This window comes from Struthio camelus, chromosome 25 (genome assembly GCF_040807025.1).
Source record: "Struthio camelus isolate bStrCam1 chromosome 25, bStrCam1.hap1, whole genome shotgun sequence".
Lineage (NCBI taxonomy): Eukaryota > Metazoa > Chordata > Aves > Struthioniformes > Struthionidae > Struthio > Struthio camelus.
The window spans coordinates 3,981,486-4,002,287 of record NC_090966.1 but is presented as its reverse complement, the minus strand read 5'-3'; the positions used below and the strand labels follow the sequence as shown (position 1 = coordinate 4,002,287).

Below are 20,802 nucleotides of genomic sequence, written 5' to 3'. Positions count from 1 at the left end.
ATCCCACCGTGCCTCGTAAAAATCCTTACTTGTAATGTAATCATCCAGCCATGTGAGGCAAAAGAGAGCATCCTGTACAACAGGCGGGCCTGAGAAACGGGGAGAGGCGAAACAGCCTGATCTCCCTCCACCTTCCTTCACTTTTATGCAAACGTGACTGCATTGATGTAACCACGATTAGATAATGTCCTAAGCCTGCATTAGCACGTTGGCAAAGCAGGAAGGGAACGCTAACGTGACACCTCCCCGGGCATGCTTTTACAAAAACAGAGAGACTGCAACACAGCAGCAACTGAACCCTGAAGTATTTCCCTAAGTGTGTAATCTCCTTGCAGAAGCCACATAAAATACCTTGGCAGCAAACGGGGCGGCCACCACCGTATCATCTTTGCAAGTCTTCAGGAGAAACAAATCAACGCTTTCCTCTCCCCATCCAATTTACCGTGCCACTAGGTGGATCACTGTTACTGCTATTTTCCATCATTTTATATCCTAGGCCCTTATAAACAGATGATTCCCCCCCCCCCTGTAGCCTTCTAGGAATCGGAGGCAAGCTGACTGCTCTGTAAATGCCAACTCCCTGTATATTCTGGTTTCACACGTTCGTCATATCACCTGTCATGTGTCTTGGCTCTCCATGAACCTTTTTCATTTGCTCATATTGCAATCTTTTTTGGATGTCTAAATATTGCGTTGATTTTTGTGAAACCATTTTTAATTTCTGTAGTTTAATTTCCGATTACCTAATTAATTCTAGTGGTCAAATTAAAAGCTGCTTGCGAGTCAGGATTCAACATGAAAATGTTCTATGACTTTTTTTTCCCCTTAAAACTGCTAAGTTTTATACACTTTTCTTAGCATAACCTAACATGGGGCTCTCTTTTTGTATCACTGCCATCTATCAAGCAGATGTTTGCCCTGAGCGACCCACTACATTGAGACTGTCTCTTCTGATTTGTCCTGGGTCATTAGACTCCATCTACACACCTGAGCTATTAGATTATTAAATTAGCTTTTTCCAATGAACTGCCTCCAATACAACGCAGTACAGTTTCTGAGGTTCTGGCGAAGGCGGCCAGCAGCATCCTGGGCTGCATGAGGCACAGCGCTGGCAGCAGATCGAGGGAGGTGATCCTTCCCCTTGGCTCAGCCCTGGTGAGGACACTTACGGGGTGCACTGGCTCGCCAGGACGACGGAGACGTGGACATACTGGGGTGACTCCAGCAAAGGACCACGAAGATGTTTAACGGACTGGAGCTCATGTCTTACCAGGAGGGGCTGAGAGCTGGGACTGTTCAGGCTGGAAAAGAGAAGGCTCCAAAGGGACCTTCTCCATGTGCAAAACACCCGATGGGGGGGAGTAAAGACGAGAGAACCAGACTCTTCCCTTTTCTTCCATTTAAACGGAAGAAAAAACTTCCTTCCTGTGAGGGTGGTCGAACACTGGAACCCCTGAGAGGTTGTGGAGGCTCCATCCTTGGAGACATGCAAACCTTGGACATGGATGGAGGCTGGACCAGATGATCTCCAGAGGTCCTTGCCGGCTTCAACTGTTCTCTTATTTTGCAGATTCCACTCTTTCATCGTTCCTAGCATCTAAGCATCTAAGTATTTAATGAGTTCACATTTAGGAACTGTCAGAATGAGAAGCATTATTACTATTATAAATTCTTTAGAGAAAGGTTTTTCTACAGCCTTGTTTCACATGGTAATTTAAACAAATCCCTGCTGAAACTAATCCCAATACTAACAAAATAACATTCAAAAACCTTAGAACACAAAAAAAATTACACTTTAAAGCAAATTAAAATTCAGTGCAAGACTGGTACGCTCATCCTTTCTCCAGCTGATAACATCGCTGTTTCATGAAATGCCAAAAAGTGATATTCTTATATATTTATTTTTAGTGTTATCAATGCAGCTCCTTAAAAACAAGTTACTTGCAACTGGAAATTACCAAATAATACAGTATATCACTTTGCATTGACTGACATGTTTTATTTTTGTATTGATATATACAAATGTTCCCCTATGCAGGTTTTAAATACAAAGTTCCATTGACAGAACATTCTGTATTATTAGTGCTGTTGTGTCATCTTTCACATTTTCACTAAGCTTTGAAAAATTGAACTGTTCTGTCTGTCATAGCCTCATTGTCCTTTGTGCTTCGCTGGCAGCCAGTACAGTTAAAAAAAAGTTTCCAAGAAGTAGGAGAAAAAGGATTTATTCTTTGGCATTTGTGATCTCTGATTAAAGAAGGCATGATTAAGAAAGGCTGCACATAAAACACGCAATTTCATAGCAATCTGCATTAGAAAAGGTATCCTTTGACATATTTAAAATAAGGCAACTGAATGGAAATGCAACGTGTCAGATTTACAGATTTCGGCAGTTTTAGTGAAAACACCTCTATTCCTTATCTTCACTTTAGCTCAGCATTGGTGAGATTGCAAATAATTATTTTCGCGCTTGAGAAGGCAAAGCATGGTTAGAATAATAAGTAGCAGCCTAGTCTCAGCTTTTTATACAAAGAACATTTGCTTTGCCCAGACCATGTAAATTAATGAGTTAAAACCTAGCAAACTGTTTTCATTTTTAAAATTCAAGTGCAAACTAGTAGTCAAAGTCCCAATCAGATTTTAATTAATCAATGATTAGGAGGAGAATTAATCTTTGCAAATCCCAGAAATGGCTTGCTGCCTGATTTTCAGTACTATTTTATGCAAGGTAGTCTGGGAAGGAGAGCCAGGGAGGTTTTCAGGAGATCTGCACCCTGCAGCGCAGAAGTAGCTTTACATTGGAGCATATCTGAGAAGGGCTTCCCTTCAGAAAAAGCTAGCGCTTGATGGTGGGCACCCAGACGCTGGCAGATCTGGACAGAGCGGCACCCAACATAGCAAGGCTGCTCACCCTCCTAGGCAGAAGAGGATCACTGCAGCCATCCATGCCTCGGGGGAAAAGGGGCCTGGGAAGCAAATAATGAGCTCTTTGCACTCTATTTAGATGTCTTTCTCTCTCTAAACACAAGCTGTTCCAGGGCACTATTGCAGTGATGAAAGCTACCAGGGAAAAAGCAGGAAGAATGTGATTATTTCCCTCCACCCAGCCTTTGCGAAAGCATGGACGAAATACCACGTGCTGTTCTGGGCTCCCCTGCATGAGAACCTGACAAATGGAGAAAGTCAGAGGACGGCCACCAAGCCCGTTAGAGGAAAGGCTGAAGGAGGTAGGTCAATTCAGCCTGGAGAAGAGAAGCCTAAATTGCATCTACCTGTAGTTGCAGTCTTCCACTATCTATAGGGGAATATGGAGAAGACTCTTCTCAGAAGTGCCAAGGGAAGGACAAGAGGCTACAGGCACAAGCTGCAGCAAAGAAATTTTCCACTAGCTATAAGGAAAAAGCCCTTCACAGCTGGGGGTCCTCAAGCACTGGAAGAGGCCACCTACATTTTCCAGCCTTGGAGATTTTCAAAACTTGACCGGACAAAGCCTGAATGACATGGTTTAACGTTCAAGCTGGCCCTCCTTTGAGCAGGAGGATGGATCAGATGATCTCCAGAGGTCATTTCCAACCTAAAATAGCCTGTGATTCTAGGCAAGCACTGACAGCAGGAGATGCTCACAAAGAAAGAAAAAAATTAACTCGGTAATTGAGGAATCAGCTTCTCTTTATCTTCCCCAGCCCATGAACAGCATTCAAAGGCCCTGTAGAACTTTTTCATGCAAAAATTAGCACGCAGCCCAAGATATCCATCTATTTTAGAGCACAACTCTCTGCTGTTTTTCTTAAGATTTTTCTTTTATTTATTCTCCAAAGACATCTTTTACTTTTGAGAAAAGATGGGATTTTAATTTTTTTGCAAAAGGCAACAACAAAAGAAACCATTTATAGCAGAAAGCTCTGCTTAGCTTTGAAGTATTCAGCTCAAATATATGCCTGTTAAAAGTACATTTTCTAGCACAATGTACAGTGAAGTACATTTCAAATCAACCCCAACTTGCGTTAAAAAATGAATGAAATCATCAAAAGCTTAATGAATGTGCTAAAGAGCAAAAGTTTTAGAAAAACCGCATTTCTTGGCTCTCAAGCGTGCTGCATATTAACCCTTTAGAGCCCATGTGGAAGACAGATGACAAACCATTTTTCGGTTCAATGTACAGTGCAGGACTGAGACGCTCCAGGAGGCAGCCCTCCACTCTGCTCACCACGAACCGGCTCTCCTGGCCAGCTTGCTTTCGCGTTTGCTACGGGAATACAACCTCCATCCTCCATGATCTTCCTCTACGCCGCTGATATTCTTTTCTTTGGATTTCAAACAGCAACATCATCTCATCTTTCCGATTTTGCTCTAGGTTCTTCATCAAGTTGATCCAATTTACATTGCTTACTCTGACCCTGCATTGCTCTTGCACTAGCAAGAAACGCCTTCATGTTCTACCTTTAAAACTTCTGAGGGTTAAAATCTGGCAGTGACTTGCACTGTTAACAGTAACCAGAGATATTGAAACAGTACGACCCAAGCCACCGGAAAATAAAGATATCCCGAACCAAAATTCTAGATACTTTGAAGACTGTTTCAAATCTTTAGAGAGGGGAGGGGAAAGGCCACTTGCACAGTTAGGAGATGTAGCTAAAATTATTCTGACAATATCAAGCCAGTATAGGACACAAAAATGACAGGAAAACGCTTTTGCTCCATTTCAAAGGCCAGCCAGCTACTTGCTGATAAGAAATACTAAAAGCACTCCAACTAACAGATTAGAAAAATACCACAATCAATAAGTACAGCTTCCTGTAATTCTGATGTGGCTCTCATGAATACCTTGGCTGATTATCGTCCCAGACTTTAATTTATTCCTAAATGGTACACACGTGTGGCCACATACACGGTGTCCTGGAAGGAAGCAAGGCGCTGGACACACAACAAGGTAGGAGCACGGGGAAGGGCAACGAAGAACGGGCGCACACAGTACCACGGGAATTTAGCTTTAACGCGTGGAGCTATGTTCTTGGCTGACTCTTTTAGGACCTTAAATCAGGTTGTCTCAATTGGGCTTCTGCTTAAGGTAGGTGGAATGAGTACGCTCAGCACTTGTGCAAAGTCATGCAATCACTCTGTAACAAAAAAAAAAAAAAAAAAAAAAAGAGGGACTTGCACCTGGGCTTTGAGTTTCAGTCTGTTGTGCTATAAATTGGACTATCCTTTTGTCAGTTAAAAAAAAAATCGTTTCTTAATTTCATTCTCACCTTATGAACACTGCTGGGAGTGGAGGTCTGGGGGGCAGGAAGGAGAAATTCGAGCATTTTCCACAAAATCTACATTTCAGCCAGAACCAGGGCCTTACTGCTATGGTGCTTTTCAGCCAGACAGAGAGAGGATTTAACAAGCTTTATCACAATAACGATTTTATGATTTGGTTTCTGTATCTGTTTTGAAGCATGAAATCATGATCTCAAGCAAACATGAGCAAAACCTGTGACTATCTATAAAATCAGGATATTACTACTTACCTGTCCCTCCTGGAAAATTTGCAAGGCTTTACATAACACCACTAAAATGCTTTGGAAGCCTTTCTAACATCTAAGATGCCATGGAAATCCAGATTATTTTGACCCCTATAATCTGATTAGCAACGCTGCCCACTCCTACGACGTTTGCAGCAACAGAAAAACAGCAGCAGCCGTTTCACGCAGCAGCAGCAGCTGATCCCCAAAACATGGAGTGCTGGAGAAGAATGATGATTCACTGTTTAACGGGGAGATAGGACCTTCTACCTCATAACAATCATTTCCCCGTAATGAGACTCTCGGCTGCCATGTAATTAGACAATAACCCCTACCTCACACGCTGCAATTTAATCATAATCGAGAGAGTTACTGCTGCAAAACCAAGGAAGAGATGGAAGAGATCGCGCACCTGGTTCTCATCCTGCACCTCCATGCTGTACTGGGGTCCTGGCTGTACCTCCGTGACTTTCTCTCCCAGGAGGAAGCCCAGGCGAGTCATGAGTGTATTCGCTGCCTCATCTACGGATGGAGGGGGTCCCAGCTCCTGCTCAGTATCACCTACGCGGGAAGAAAAACAAATACATTTTGATAGGAATTGTTTAACTTTGCTGTCGCTCACCCAGTATTTTCACCAACAAAACGCATGCTGTAATTTTAGTAGCAGCGTTTTCCAGCTATTCGTGTTATTCAAGCCTGTCTTAAACGTTATTTGCTGGTCATTAATTAATTTTGGGTTATGCATTGCTCAGGTTGTCAATACACGTGTCTAACGCTGGCTGTTATTTCTTCTCTCTTTGCGGGTTGTATCCTCTACACTTCTCACCGAGAGAAACAGAGTCGTCTTTTTCCCTGTAATATTAACGATAAAGCTCTCTAGAGCCATCCTGGAAATGAGATTTCCTGGAAATAGCAATCGAGAAGTCAAACTGCTCCCTCTGTTCTCTCCTATAGCTGCTACCTCCACGTTCCTCGCAGAGAATCCAGGACTCTATGTGCCATTTCGTTCTCCTGCGATTAAAGCGCTACATGACGTCTACGGCAGCAGGCCCCCGCTACTCGCTGCTTAAAAGGAAAGCATAGGATAGAAAAATATGTACATCTCCCATTAGCGCTTGCCGTTTCTGATACGCTCATGGTTAGCTACAAAGCACTGTTCTCCAGAGACCGTACTTCCTTGTGAAATCATATTGCGGGCTACGATACAAAGCAAAGTCCATCTACCAACTCCACATCAAGTCTATGAAATCAGTCAAAACCCAAAAAATTAACAACAAAAAACAACCCCCCCAAAAACCAAACACACAAAACCCAACCACCACCCTGAAAACGTATCCTAAAATGTTTATGCCGTTCATAGGAAGAGCAGCACATACAAGCTTCCTCATAACAATTCACGCATGGAAAAGGCATGGTTTTGGCAGTTCCCTATCTTTTAATTTTAAAACAAATATTTCTGGATATTTTTTTGACTTGCAGGGCTGCAAACGTAACTCAGGTTCCGAAAGTCAAATTATTCCCCGTTTATATCGACAGCGATATTAAAGCCTGAAGGTCAAGTTCTGGCCACCGAAGCAATCCGGAGTTTTGTACAGTTGTAAGAGACTAATTAGGATTTGCAATTAGACTACAGTTAATTATTCATCTGATAATGTACAATCTGGAAGAGAGCCCATCTCCATTTCCCCGCTCTGTCCTGGCTTGGGGTGCTTCAGCACTCAGCCTGAAGCGATAGCAAACAGATGTTATTTTAAATATAGCTTTTTGATAACCGTAACCGAAAGCCACAAATCCCAGGATCTGGAAGACGTACAAGAGCTCAGCAACTCGAAGCCTACCGCTCCCAGAAATTCCCACTCAGGCTCGCAAGGTACATCTTGCAGAAACTTAAGAGCAGTTCTGCAGCGTCTCACTCTCACAACTGCAAACTCAGAGCCCTGCAGCATCTCACATGCAACCAAGTCCACCTTCATAGCCACCATCAGCTTTGGGACAGTCGCATCCGCGACAGCCCTTACGTGGTGACTTCACTGGTGTGAAAACGGATTATGTAGTACGATAACAGAAGCTGTCTTCTAAGTTATTGAATCCCTATTGTACTGCTTCATACAGCGCTGACGTGAACAGGACAGATTTAAGGTAGAGACAAACGTAGATGGATGGCCCAATCTTCTGAACTGCTGACCACCCCCATTCGATCTGTGGGCATTTACTGTTTCGGAGAGTCAAATTTGGAACAGATACATTTGGGTAAAATCGAAATTATAGACACTTATATCTCCAAGGCTTTTTTTTTTGTCTTTTTGGATTTTTTTGGAATCTCTCCTAGATGTCCATATGAGAGCTCAGCTCATAATTATTAAATGTTTATTTTGGACTCCACATTCTGGCTTCAGAAAGTATGGCTTTTAATAATACTCATACCATGCAGAATTACATATCTCGTGGCAGAAAGCAGAAGCTGAATCTTTCTCTGTATTGCACACCCTGACCTCCAACCCAACCCTACCACGAGGCAAAATAAGACAAATATTTGACAAAAAGAACACAGATTTCTTGACACGTGCCCTGTCTGCACTTGGACACTTCTTGAAAAAGAAGCTTGCCTGTCTGCAAAATATCTTCCTCTTGCCTATCATCAACAAAAAAAAAATCACATGGCATCTTCTGCGAATTAGTGGTGATCTGACAGCCACGGTGAGAAACTCGGAACATGGGAGAGAAGCTCAGGACATGGCGAGCATTCGGGTGGGGTGGATTTGGTGCCACTTCTTACACTCACGCAACACCAGAAAGCAGCCGACGGTACAACCATCCTTGCAAATCACCACGGCGTTGATGCGTGGGCCAAAGCCGCTGGGACGCGTTCCCGAATGGAAACCGCAGAGAACCTTAGAAAGAAAAATCTGCTCCTGGGATCGCGCTCGGGAGGTTGGCTCCAGACACGGCGCCCGCCAGGCCCCCTGCGCTCCCGTGAGAGGGGCCCAGCAGAGCCTACCTGGATTAAGCAGGACAGGAACGTTTCGGGTCGAAAGGCCTTATTTAAGACTAGGCAGTTATTCCCGTGCCGTTCCCAGGCTATATTAGGGCAGAGCAGCCGGCTTCGTTCGCTCTCTAAACAAACAGAAGGACTCGCTCCTTCGACGTTAGGCTTAACCACGCACTGCCTGGGTTTACGCTAGCCTTAAAGTATCTCACAGCAGCGCAAAGCCACCTTTTACCTCTAAAATAAATAACGTGAGGAGCTTATCCTAGGTCACAGCATGAGAATGCAGAAAGTAAAAGGCGTTGGCTGTAACTGCACCACTAATTCTCTTGGGAGTCTCTGCTCCGGTCCCGGAGCCCGGGAAGCTGCCCCCGAAGCAGCTAAGCTCCGAGAGCATCACTTTGGGGGTGGAACCAGCAGTTATTTTATTAGAAGGTAGCTTTCAGAGTACTGACAACTTTGAACTCGAGCAAAGCACTGGTGTACTGGATTATTCCATCTTTTGGTCTTAGGTCTTTAAAAAACAAGCGCAAGCATTTAACTGAGTGTCAAAGAGGAGACGTAGCGGCTCCCAGACGCCTATGAATGGGAATTATGAAAAGAAGCCGTAACTTGTCTTTCAGAGTTGACAGTAAGACCTAATACTGTCTTTCTAAGTTCAAAAAAAGGGCATAAACTGTTTTATTGCCCCTCTCTGTGCGTGCTATCCAGTGAATACTGCAGTGCATGCGGCTCCCCAAGGCTCGCTGGGGAAAGCGGAGCGCCCGGTCGCGGACACAACTGGCCTGCGGTAGACAAGAAGAAAACGTAATACCCTGACTCATCACGTGCCCATAAGCATTTAAAGGGGTTTGAGAGACTGCTAACTTTATGTCCTCGTTCCAACAGAAAATATATGTGTATATGTATATAAAAACTTGATATATAAAAAATACACATTATATATATATAATGTATATATGTAGTATCTATACATACAATGTATAGAGAGACACACACACATATATAGTAAAGGAGCACCAATGGACACTCGTGGCGCCGATGTGACACCCCAACGGAGCACTAACCGTACTATCTCAGCTACATTCAGCTTTAGGTGGAGAAGAAATGATTTCTGATTACATTGCCCTGGCACATACTCTTGCCTTTCCTAATCCCCATAAGATAAACGCCTTCTCAAAAGCTTACCAAAGATTATTTCCCTTTGCAGCAATCAATTTAATACATCAACTTTTACCCGCTTGGAATTTGTTGTCTTTAATTTTAAAACAGAATTGCTCTGAACTTGGACACCATCTCGGGTACTGAAGTATGAGTCAAAACTGAGAGAGATTTACTAGGTGTTTGCACTAGTCCAAGGACTTTAATCACAGATATAGCCAGAAGAGTACAAACAGATTGCAGTGAAGTGCTTTTTTTAATGGCAGGGAAAAAAAAAAAAAAAAAAAAAATCCATGAACACCCTCAGCTCCAAGAAAGATCAGTGTCTCAAAAGACATAGTATGCTTAAAAGGAGAGCAGTGCAAGGATTTTTTGGTAATAAAAACTCAAGTAACGGCTTTACTTTGTACTGCAAGAACAAATAAACTTGAAAATGGGACACTCAGATTCTTCTGCAGCGAGCTTTCCATAAACTCAACAATATCTTCAAAGATTGAAAGAATATGCAAAAGAGCCCATGAAACACGCAATCCAATTTTTGTCAGAGTACCAGAAAAGCTACACTAATGGATATTTCTTTCTGTTAATCCTTAATCTTCAGAAGAGACAGGTAACTGTGCCGCATTTTATGATGGAAATAAATAACAGCTTTTAGAGATGTGAAACGGGCCGCCCTTGTACATTAAAACACTATACATGTTTAGGCTACCTGGCATTTTCTCTGCTGGGTTAGAAGAATGTTCAAAACCGTAAATCAGAGCTCTGCAGTCTGAACATGCTGGATGCACAGAGCGAGGCAGAAGTGCAACAGAACAGAGCCAAAACTCAGCGTGGCAGTAACTTGCAATCTCCTAGCCCTAAAGGCACGGGAAAGAAAAAAAAAATCCAAAACCAGCCACTTAATATGCGTGCACCAAATTCTCCCTGCTGCACTATTAAGAAAAGTCCAGTCTTCATGGTAAATAGAGAATAGTTTGAAAAATCTGGTATAAACATGACTTAAAAGCTCCTAAACCAGCATATGAAAACAAAAATATGAAATGCAGCTCTCATCATCCCAAGCCCATGAGGGGCATATGATGATTTTTTTTTTTTTTTTAAAAAAAAACCTTCTGGATTGAATTATACTGAAATAGATGCCAAAAGAGGATCAGATGGACAGGAGACAAATCGAAGGTTAATTAGATCAGGGGTCTGGCGAGCTAGAAGGTCATTTAGCTCTGGAGAGTCTGTGTTGCCGGCGGCGGGGAGGGAAGGAAATCTCTGGAAGAGAAAAGCCTGTTGGGGCGGTGAACGAAGTGCCAGGTTAGAAGATCGATTGATTGATCGGGGGCCAAGGGGTGGCTGCCGGCGCAGAGGAGGATCGAATAGCGACCGAGCAGTAAGGTCACGATGGAGCTGCCACGGGAAAGGCAGCGAAAAAGGGAAGCAGAGGACGTAACAGAAGAGAATGAATGCCTGGAATAAAACTGGCAGAAAGCGCGGAAGTGATTTGGTAAGATAAGAACAATCGTCAAAAGTTGCACTTAACTAATTGGTAATAAATCATTAAGTCAAACACTCAACGCTTTAGAAGCCTCCGAAAGAGTGGAGGTACTTAAGGCACGCTTTTACCGTTTTTTTTTTTTTTTAAATAATTTGGTTCCCAGAGTTATATCAGCACTCAAGGGTGCACATCATCTCCACGCTCCCCAGCTACTTTTGCCATCCCTTTAAGTTATTAACAAAAACTCCTGCTCACCTGCAAAAACGCAAATTAAAAGCATAACAACCTCAGCTTGTCCAGCAACTTAATACCGCTAATCCTCCTTCCCCTTCCAAGAGCCCGACCCATTTTAAACACTGCAAAAGTGCTTCGCAATCCCCCCCGGAGGGTCCCCGGTTCAGGCCCTTCAGAAGCATTTCATGATCTTAGCAGCTTTCACGGATGATGTCTCGGTATTTCTCACTGGTTCAGCTCTATAGCTCTGCTAATCTGCTATGTATTAGTACCGTCTCTTGGATTTTTAAGAAAAAAAACTATACATCAAAATCAAAAATTTTAACTTGATTCCGGAAAAGGTCGTCAAGAGAGGTGACCAAGATCACAATCATTCTCCAGTTGGTAACATGTCCTTGAAGATCAAATATGCAATTTCATAAGAACAGCGTTTGCTCTTTTCAAGAAAGCATTCAAAACGTGCAATGTTTTCAAATGTTATCACTTTAAAATATGATCACTTTCCTCCCAGTAAAAAAGTAACAATGCAGCTTTATGCCAGAGAAGTTTTGTTTCTTTTCACTGAATACACTTCTACTTCCAAAAACAAGCTCCCAATGTAATTTAAATTGCATTTGAAATGTATTACAATGAGTGTCTATCTAGGTGAATGGAGTAATGGTTCATTTACTGACACCCATGGCAGAACTTGCCTATGAAATTCATTCGTCTTCAAAGCGAAAATTCTTGAATTATCAAAGGAAAAAATGCAATAGTTATATACAAACAGCGAGCACCTACAAAAGGCCAGAAATAAATGGACGCCACTTACGATTCTGATCTTGGATTACATAAGTATAATTTTGTTTAAAGACCTTCCTCTCTTCTTGAGACCTAAATCTATCCTATTACTATGTACATCCACTTTATATTATTCTGAATACATCTGAGCTGTACTGGAAAACATCCTCCCCTATTTCTGCAGATCCCTGTAATCTCAGAATTAACGGAAAGGTTTTTATTAGTCTTATGTCCAGAAGAGCTTTTAAAAATCTTAACCAAGCCGGGACTAAAGAAACTTCAGGCGCCACTGCTTAAATACATGTTTCTGCATTGCTGCACTTCAGTTGCTTGGGATTTCTGTGACAGCAACGCAAGACAGTCCCACCAACATCAGTTATAAAAATGAAAAAAAAAAGGCTGAAATTACCATAAATGTGAGCCTGGATACGCTGAACATTTTCTAAAAGCAGGATTATATTTAGATCCCTGAAAAGGTTCCTGAGCTCTTTAAAATATCAAGGACAAAGCGTCGGAGGCAGTAAGTCATCCACTGATGTAATTATCTCGCACTTTACAGTTTGGGCATACTGCTTTCAAAACATCACACTGATCATAAACACGGGTCAGTTCTCCCATCTCGGAGCATTTATCAACTATTATCAAACACAGACTGGTGAAAGGCCTTGACTCTTAAGCATAGTAGTTTTGTGGTATTTATTTTTATAACTCTTTGAACCAAACTTTTATTCTAGACAGGTCCAAGGATATCTTGAACTCTTTTTGATGCATCTCTTTTTTTTTTTTGATGCAACTCTTTAAGACTCATGATTAAAAGGAAAAAAAAAAAAACCTCACGAACGAACCCTCAACAAACATAATCTGTTTGCTAAAATCTGAGCACCCCACTTAAACGGTATTTTGGATCTTTATTGTGCTCTATTAGGCAGGTCTCTCATAATCCACCCAAACACTTTTTTTGAATTTCAATAGCTGTTTTACAAAACCTCTCTCATTCGCTCTTACAACTTCTCAGCTTTGCCAGGTATACCGGGTCAAAACTCAACTCGTGCATAACGAGATACAACTTCAGCAAGGCAAAAGATGACACGTTACTGTAGCTGGATAAGCACTGAGAAATGTTTTATAACAGCCTAAGAAGAGACAACGATGGGATAAAGGCCTTTTGTCTTTACTGCATCGGATATATTAGCACATTTCCGGAATAAATTTTATTAAAGGTAAATCAGACTAAATTTCTACCTTAGCATTTACACCACAGATAATATTCTCTAAATGCTGCTACTAAGATTTCAAAAGCACTGTTTGGATATAAAAACTCTGCAGGGATACAATAATCTGCTGTTGCCGGTTATTAGAATATCAAGCATAAAACCGTTTCCGGATGATTCTGAACTGCATTAATTACTCAGATTAGCATAATTAAAAATCTGTAGGTATCTGTAGGTTATTAAAACAGTCACATAGCTTTGCATTCACTACGCTTTAACAAGCAAAGCCAATACACGTGGGCTCCCGCCAAAGGAGGATGACATGCAAGATGCCTGTTGTCATCCAGACGACTCTATATCACGGTAACAAACAGTGATCTGCTTAAATCTATAAGAGAAATGAATTCAAAGATAAAAACAATCCTGCAAAACTGAGATACAGTAGGTTCACACTATCACAAGCAACAGGACTGGGCCTCACGTGGCACAATTACAACCTGAAACGTTCTACCTCAATCCAGTAATGGGCTAAGGCGCAGCAACTCCTTTGCTTCCAGTGCTCGTGCAGACTTTTGTAAAACCATTCTAGGCAATTTGAATACCAACCACAAATGCCACAGAGAATTTCCTAGCTTTTTGGTATTATTTTCCAACAGATCCTATATCTGGAGCTGTTGCTAACTGGCATCCCATCAACAATTAGGGAGGAAAGACCCTGCTGTCTGTTAAGGTGAGATCCGTTTAATACTTTAGCTTCATCTAAAGTGCCAATCATGTTAATGAAAATCTTATACTGCGCAAATAAAATCAGTTCAAGCACATCACACTCACAGTAACATATATAGCACGCGGTCGGCAATTTTACCAGGACAATTGAGGAGGCAGTATAACCACGTCGAAGTTCCCAAACAGAGGAAGACACGGGTGATAGCCAGGCAGGGAACCTCACACATCGTCACATCTCCTCTCGTCAGGAAAACACAACAGACGCCAAGAAGAGAAGAGCATGCAGCAGGGAGCCCGGTAACAACAAGGTACGTGATGGACTTCTCCAGACCAAACGTGATGGGAGTTACTAACGTAGCGCTGTACTAGAGAACTGCTCCAGATGCTACCAAGCGCAGTGGGAAACGCTTCCTGGAGTGACAGGGAGTCCCTCCGGGAACATATAGATGAGACAGCGGGGAAAAGACTGAGAGAAAACAGAAGGCAGTCGAGGTGTCTGTGAGGAAGGCTCATCCAATTTCAGACCAAGGACAATGATTTTGAAACTGGACCCTGCAATAAGTTACAGACCCACTGGAGGAATCTGAAGATATGGTGGTATAATCAATGTTTTCCAGCAAGGCCACAAATAAACTGCACTTTCAAACTGGCAGGAGGCCAAAATTTCCACGTTTGGTTTCACAGTAATTATTTTTCAAACGAGTAGGAGCCAAATAATTAGCGACATCAAATGTCAGAACTTCTGCTGAATAAAGCAGACAAGCTACCTGCAGGCTGCGGTGCTGTGGGTTACGAGTAAATTGTTTTTCTTTCTTCAATGTGAAAGTGCAGCTGTGCTGACCAAGAGAAAAGAACGGATAGAAAGGGAAGAATACTGATGATCAAAAGGAATTACACCAAGGGGAACAACATTCACACTGGAAAGGAATAAAGAAGTACTTGTTCTGCAGTCCTAGAGAACGATATGAAGTCACGGCAACTGGTAGGAGAGGAGAAGTAATGGTACGGTTTTGAGAGCACTGCATATTTTCCACTTACGAGCAGCTCTCCATAGCATCACTGAAGTCCAAATACTTTTTGGGTAGGAAAGAAAAAAAAGCACCTGTTGGACTCATGCAAGCATTAAGGTCTGGGAATCACGCTTATGAAAGAACTGAGCAGTTTTCCACAGGTGCATCCACCCCTCCTATCCTTAGAGCTGGTAAAACGAATATTGACGTTTTGCTTCATAAAAACTTGAAATAAAATAATATTGTCTGAAGAATTTCATAGATTAAAAAAACAGAACTATTGACCACTTCCTCTAGACTGTTAAGTATGTGGGAGCAAGCATCTGAACCAGAAGGAAAAAAAGGGGTGACAAGAGACAAAACCACAACTAAGAACCATAGCTACCATTATTTTCTTTCTTTTTACCTCACTTAGTCTCTCGGTATTTCCACTTATGGCAGGCAGAAAGGTAAGGTGAAGGCTACCTTCAAGTTAAACACAGTCTAAAAAGCTCCTAAAGAGATCATTAGCTCAAGAAACTAAGATGAAAGATTAGGTTTGTACAAAGACTTCAACCCAATCTCAAGCAGGAGCCCTGAAGATAACTAGGATAGAAATGTTGTAAAGACAGGTCAATGCTGCCATTGCCCCGAGACCTTCAGACACTGCCACTGCAGCTAATACAGAACATGTGTCAATGCACATGTAATTCAGTTTGACAGATGTTGAGTGGAAACAGAATTACCAGGAGACTACCAAAAGCTGAGATGACTTCCTAAATCTAACTGTAATACCTTCTTAAAACTGAAAGTATTGAAGGGTCTTTTTTCCTTAAGCAGATAGTGGCCATGAAAGAAAATCAGGGGAACAGTGATTTAGTGTTGGACAGCTTTTATACTTTCATCTATGATGACAAAAATTAAGAGAACACAGACCAGTGCTCCCATGGTACTCTAAGAAGACATTAGTAAACAACTGTTTTTTTTAGCAAAAAGTGAACAGCACTCTACTAAAAGTTCAAGAGGTGCGTTTACCAGCTAGCTCAGCAATAAAATGAGATCCTAGAGTAAGAATCTGGAAGAATGGCTGAAGATTTCAGTAGGATAAGATGGATGACAGATGCATTACCTGTTACCACCTAAGGGTGAAAACAGTTTTCCATTCTCAAGGGCAACTTTTCAATACAAATGATTCCTTGGTTTGAGGCAGCTTATTTTGTACCTTTGCAAGATACGTTAGGTTAGAGCTAAAACAATGTTCTGTTATCTAAGCCAGAGCTGAAGTTGCTTCAGACTGAAATTCTGAGTAAGTGCTCTTTGATTAGAAGGTCTAATGACTCTAGGAAAAGATATGGAGACTTACCTGTCATTACTATTCATGCCTTTGACCCACACATAACAGGCAACTTTGTTTTACAAATGCATACTTCTAGGCCAGCGAAGAAGTTTAGGATGGAGCAAAATGCAGCCCCTTGCCCACAAGGTGGTAAGAGGGTATTTGAGAGTGCAAGGACTGCTGGGACAGGGTTGGAGGTCTGAGTCAGGCAGATGGTACAAGACCTGCAATAGTCTTTATCTATAGCGCCTAGCGGAGCAGTCCTTGACCCTACTTAATCACTCCTGAATTTTGCTTGCAGAGAAAGCAGGTTGTTCCGCTCCCCGAAACAGCTAAGCCACGTGGATGGTCCTAGGAATTTAACCCAGGAGCAAAACCAAGGGTTTTTGCACATGGAAGGTCTCCCATGCTCCACGCATACAAGAAAAAGTCTGCTGTGTCCAGTCACATCCACTTAGATGGGAAAATAAGGAGGCTTTACGCTGATCCTCGTGCCTAAGACCTAAAGAAGAGATAGGCCCCATCACTGAGCTTCCAAATCAACAGGCCTGGTTTGCTTGTGTACGTATTTACTTACTCACAAGACAGAAAGATATAAATATTCAATAAACCAAAATATCAGCACAAAACAAGTTACTGTCTCCCAACAGACAAACTGAGAGCAAGCACTCCTGTTTGACAAGGCAGAACAACTTGTTACACTCTCCAAGATCCATCAAGAACGGCAGCAAAAGGTGCGAAGCTGCAGAAAAAGTCTAAAATATCTGCTGTGTGAAACGCACTTCAGGGCCTTCTAGTTAATGTGCTTTGGCAGTAGCTACTAAATTAAAAAAAAAAAAAAAAGGGAAGGAAAGAAAAAAGCCTCAAAATGATCCAAAATCTGTTTACATGAAGAACCACCCAGCTTTATATAGATGAAGCCAAAACCCAGGCTATAAGGGGAGGTTGACTGCCAGGAGATGTTAGGCGGCTTCAAGAATATCATGCTATCTGAATTCATTTAACAATTAAAATATGGCAATAGTATATGGGATTCAGCTTACCTCCAGTTCTGTGAACCTCTCCCTTCGATACGAAGGTTCAGTAAAGCCTAACTTGTTCAGCCACCCACATTTCTCAAAGCTGCAACTTCGAAGGTGCCGCAAAGCCAGTTATCTACATATAACGGCAAACCCAATATATATGATGGCCAATCCCAAACAGAGACACACATATGAAACGCTAAAAGGGCTTTAGGTATTTCTACCACCTTTAAAAGTAGCAGAATTTCAGACTAGTTCTTACATAGCTGGGTTTTGTTTTGTTTTTTAAGTTCTGGATGATCAGTCCTGGAATTCATTATGAAGCAGTTTCCACCTCTAAATGCTACAGAGGAAAACAGCACCGGCCAGTAAAGAGGAGCATGAGAAAAGTCAATCGGCTCCATAGCAACCAACCAGCTGAATTGCCAGGACTCTTCTGCAGTCGGGCCGGACCGCAACGATTTCCCATTCCCTTCAGGTCAGCGACTTCGGTAACGATGGGACAAGCAGAAGATTCAACAGTAAAACTATTTGTCAGGCCAAAGCTTGTTGGATTATTCTCTCGCCTTCCTCCCAGTTCATCACTGTCTAATACAACAGAGGTGTGGACAAGGGTCCTGCTGTCTGGGTTTTGCTTGGGGGCTATTTTTTGGCTTATTGCCTTTATTTTCACCATGAAAAAGGAGAGTGCGGATCCGTTTCATACATTCCATGTGCATTCGACTGCTTGTTAAAGGGTTCTTTCTAACACTCGAGAAATGTCTTGCTGTGTTTGTTTAAGAAGAAAAGCGCATGGTTTGTGTAAAATGAAAATCACTAATTTTACCCAATGCAAAGAAAGAAGCAGAGGCAAGCAAATGTCAACCTCGATGCTTCTTTAAGCAAAGAGAGAGGAGACGGAGCAACGAGATGAGCGTAAAAAAAGCTGTGCTGGTAAATTACCTTCCTGGGACCATTGTGTTATTTAACTCGATTATGAACCAAAACAGATGCCTGGCAGCTTAATGGAGAATGAGCAAACATCCACTGACCAGACATTTAAGATTTGTGTCCCAAAATTTCTGAAGAAGAATTTAATCAAATTAAAAGATAATGTTATAACATACTTTGCTTTTGAAAGATAATGGCAAGGCAATAAATCACTGGTCGAACACAAAAGGCAATTACCTGAAAGCACCATCCATCTCAGGCTGTTTCCAATAGATTTCCTGAGTGTTTATGAATAAAAACACAGGCATGTTTTACATGCCACGTTCCAAAGAAGAAGCAATTTAAAGGAAAACGCCCTCGTGATAAACAACCAAGCAGAACAAAAGTGACCAGGACACCCTTCACTACATCATAGACAGTGCCACAACTATAAAACGTGGGCCGTTCTCTGCTTTCACTTAAAATAGAATAAATTCATCTCGACGAATTTAATTGCTTTCTTTGGCACAAGGAAGAATACAGCTCATAAATTATTATCATTATTATTTTTTTTTTTATAACCAGCTTATATCTTTGCTAGGTCCTTCCTACTCCAACTTCCCTCAAAAGATACCAGCCACTTCATTATGTTTTTTTCCTTCTTCAAATTAAAAAGATGGAGAATGTATCATCTTGTACACTGATTCATCCTGCAACATGTCAAAAGAGATAATTCCTGGTACAAGCAAGACAGGCCGAAGCGGGAGCAACGGTTGCTCAGGAAACCACCTCCCAGAACGTGCTGAAATTTGCCTGAAGCCTTAAAATAAACATTTTTTGCATTGAGTAAACTTTCATCTCGAGGTATCTCCAATGGAAATAATCATTTCTATACGCAGAGTAGATAACGCTCTCCTCTCGTTGCTGTTTAGTGTTTTAAACTGCCTTTAAGTGTATAATTAATGACGTTACTTGTCGGGGAGTGCTTTACAAACCGCTCCACCTCCACTCAATTGGCAGGCTGTAGCGTAGCTTCCATCTTATTTTTCCTTCTTCTTTCAATTTATATCATCGTGCATCCAACCTTGCTCCCGGAGACACCCTGGATTTAACGCTTTGTGCATGAACATGCTTCACAGTACACACACTTGGGAAGAGGGCTAAAATAAATCTAACATCAAAGAAAGGAGGTGCAATTCCTTGGAGAACGTTGCGGTTACCAGCACCGCCCGTAGGCTGCAGCCCGGCACAGGACCAGCCGCTCTTCCCCCACTTCCCATCCAGAGCCAGACACTACGACCAGACCCTATGTCCTTTGTCCCTTCCAACTTGTCCAGATCCTCGTCCTTTCATTTCTTAACTCAAGGATCCCTCCCCCAGCCACCTCCTCCTTCCCAGGGTCTCACCTCCTGAACTCCCAACCACAGTCCAACCTTTCAGCCCAGCAAAACCTCCGGCCATCATGTTACCGCTATTTTCACAGCAAAAAATGAGGAATTCGGATGGATAAAGCATAATGCATTTCTATCACGCAAGAGTAAATAACCACAGGGTACCGCTCGCGTGGGAGTGCCTCCCTGCAACTCTGAGCGTGGGGAAGATGGGAGGAAACTGCAATAAGGAAACTGTGCATCACACAAACTTTCTTCTTCTGAACAGCTTCAGCTTCCCCCCCCAAAAAAAAATCAAATTAAAAAAAAAATCCTTCAAAAACCCCTCCCCTCCAGGCTCCTCTAACGCTATGCGACCAGCAAGCCTAGTTGCAACTGGCACCTTGGCTATTTGGAACGGGCACTCTCCAGACTCTGACAAACCCAGGTTTTCCTGCTAGACGAGTTCCCAGACCCCAAACGTGCATGGATGTAACAGGCACTGAGGTTCCCTGGCAGCTTCCCTGACACGCAGACCTCCTGCAATCTGCAGCTCCTGCCTTTGCTCTAAGTTAGCGCTGTTCACTAGCACACAGTGCGACAACTCTTCTCCCTAAAGACACTTCAGGTTTTTTAGTTTTTATTTTTTTTTAATGATATTCCAAGGCATTAGACAACTCCACTTTTCCTTTCAAATCACTATCAACAAGAAGAGACCAAGAACCAAAAGAGCAGATGGCATTGGCAAAGCTGCACTTCCCCAGCCGTGGGCTTTGGAGACCTTCGGGGTACTCCTGCCCCTTCCTCCACGAGCTAGTGGCAAACGCAGCTGGGGGCGAGGGGCAGCACACGCGCGAGCTTGCCTGCGGCACGCACACACAAGACCCGGGAATGCGGAATTTACTCTTTTTAAGGCATATTTACGACTCAACTATAATTCTCCGAATACCTTCATAACAACTTTGTAATTATTAATGATTATAAACGCCACAGTAGAAGCTCTACAGTCAAAAGAAAGAGAAAGCTGCAGCAGTAAAACGTTAACTGCAACTCACGATCGCGGGCAAAGAACGAGTACTTTTCAC

The 20,802-nt window shown here is 42.4% G+C and overlaps 1 protein-coding gene across 8 annotated transcripts in view; it reads right to left on the bottom strand.

The window, feature by feature from the left end:
* TANC2 (tetratricopeptide repeat, ankyrin repeat and coiled-coil containing 2) overlaps positions 1 to 20,802 on the bottom strand; it is a 253,384-nt gene that overhangs the window by 101,629 nt on the left and 130,953 nt on the right. For all 8 annotated transcript variants that reach the window (XM_068918703.1, XM_068918706.1, XM_068918707.1 and 5 more), the window contains one exon: positions 5,920 to 6,068. In XM_068918703.1, coding sequence (XP_068774804.1) covers positions 5,920 to 6,068 — 149 coding nt within the window. The remainder of the gene's footprint in view (positions 1 to 5,919; positions 6,069 to 20,802) is intronic.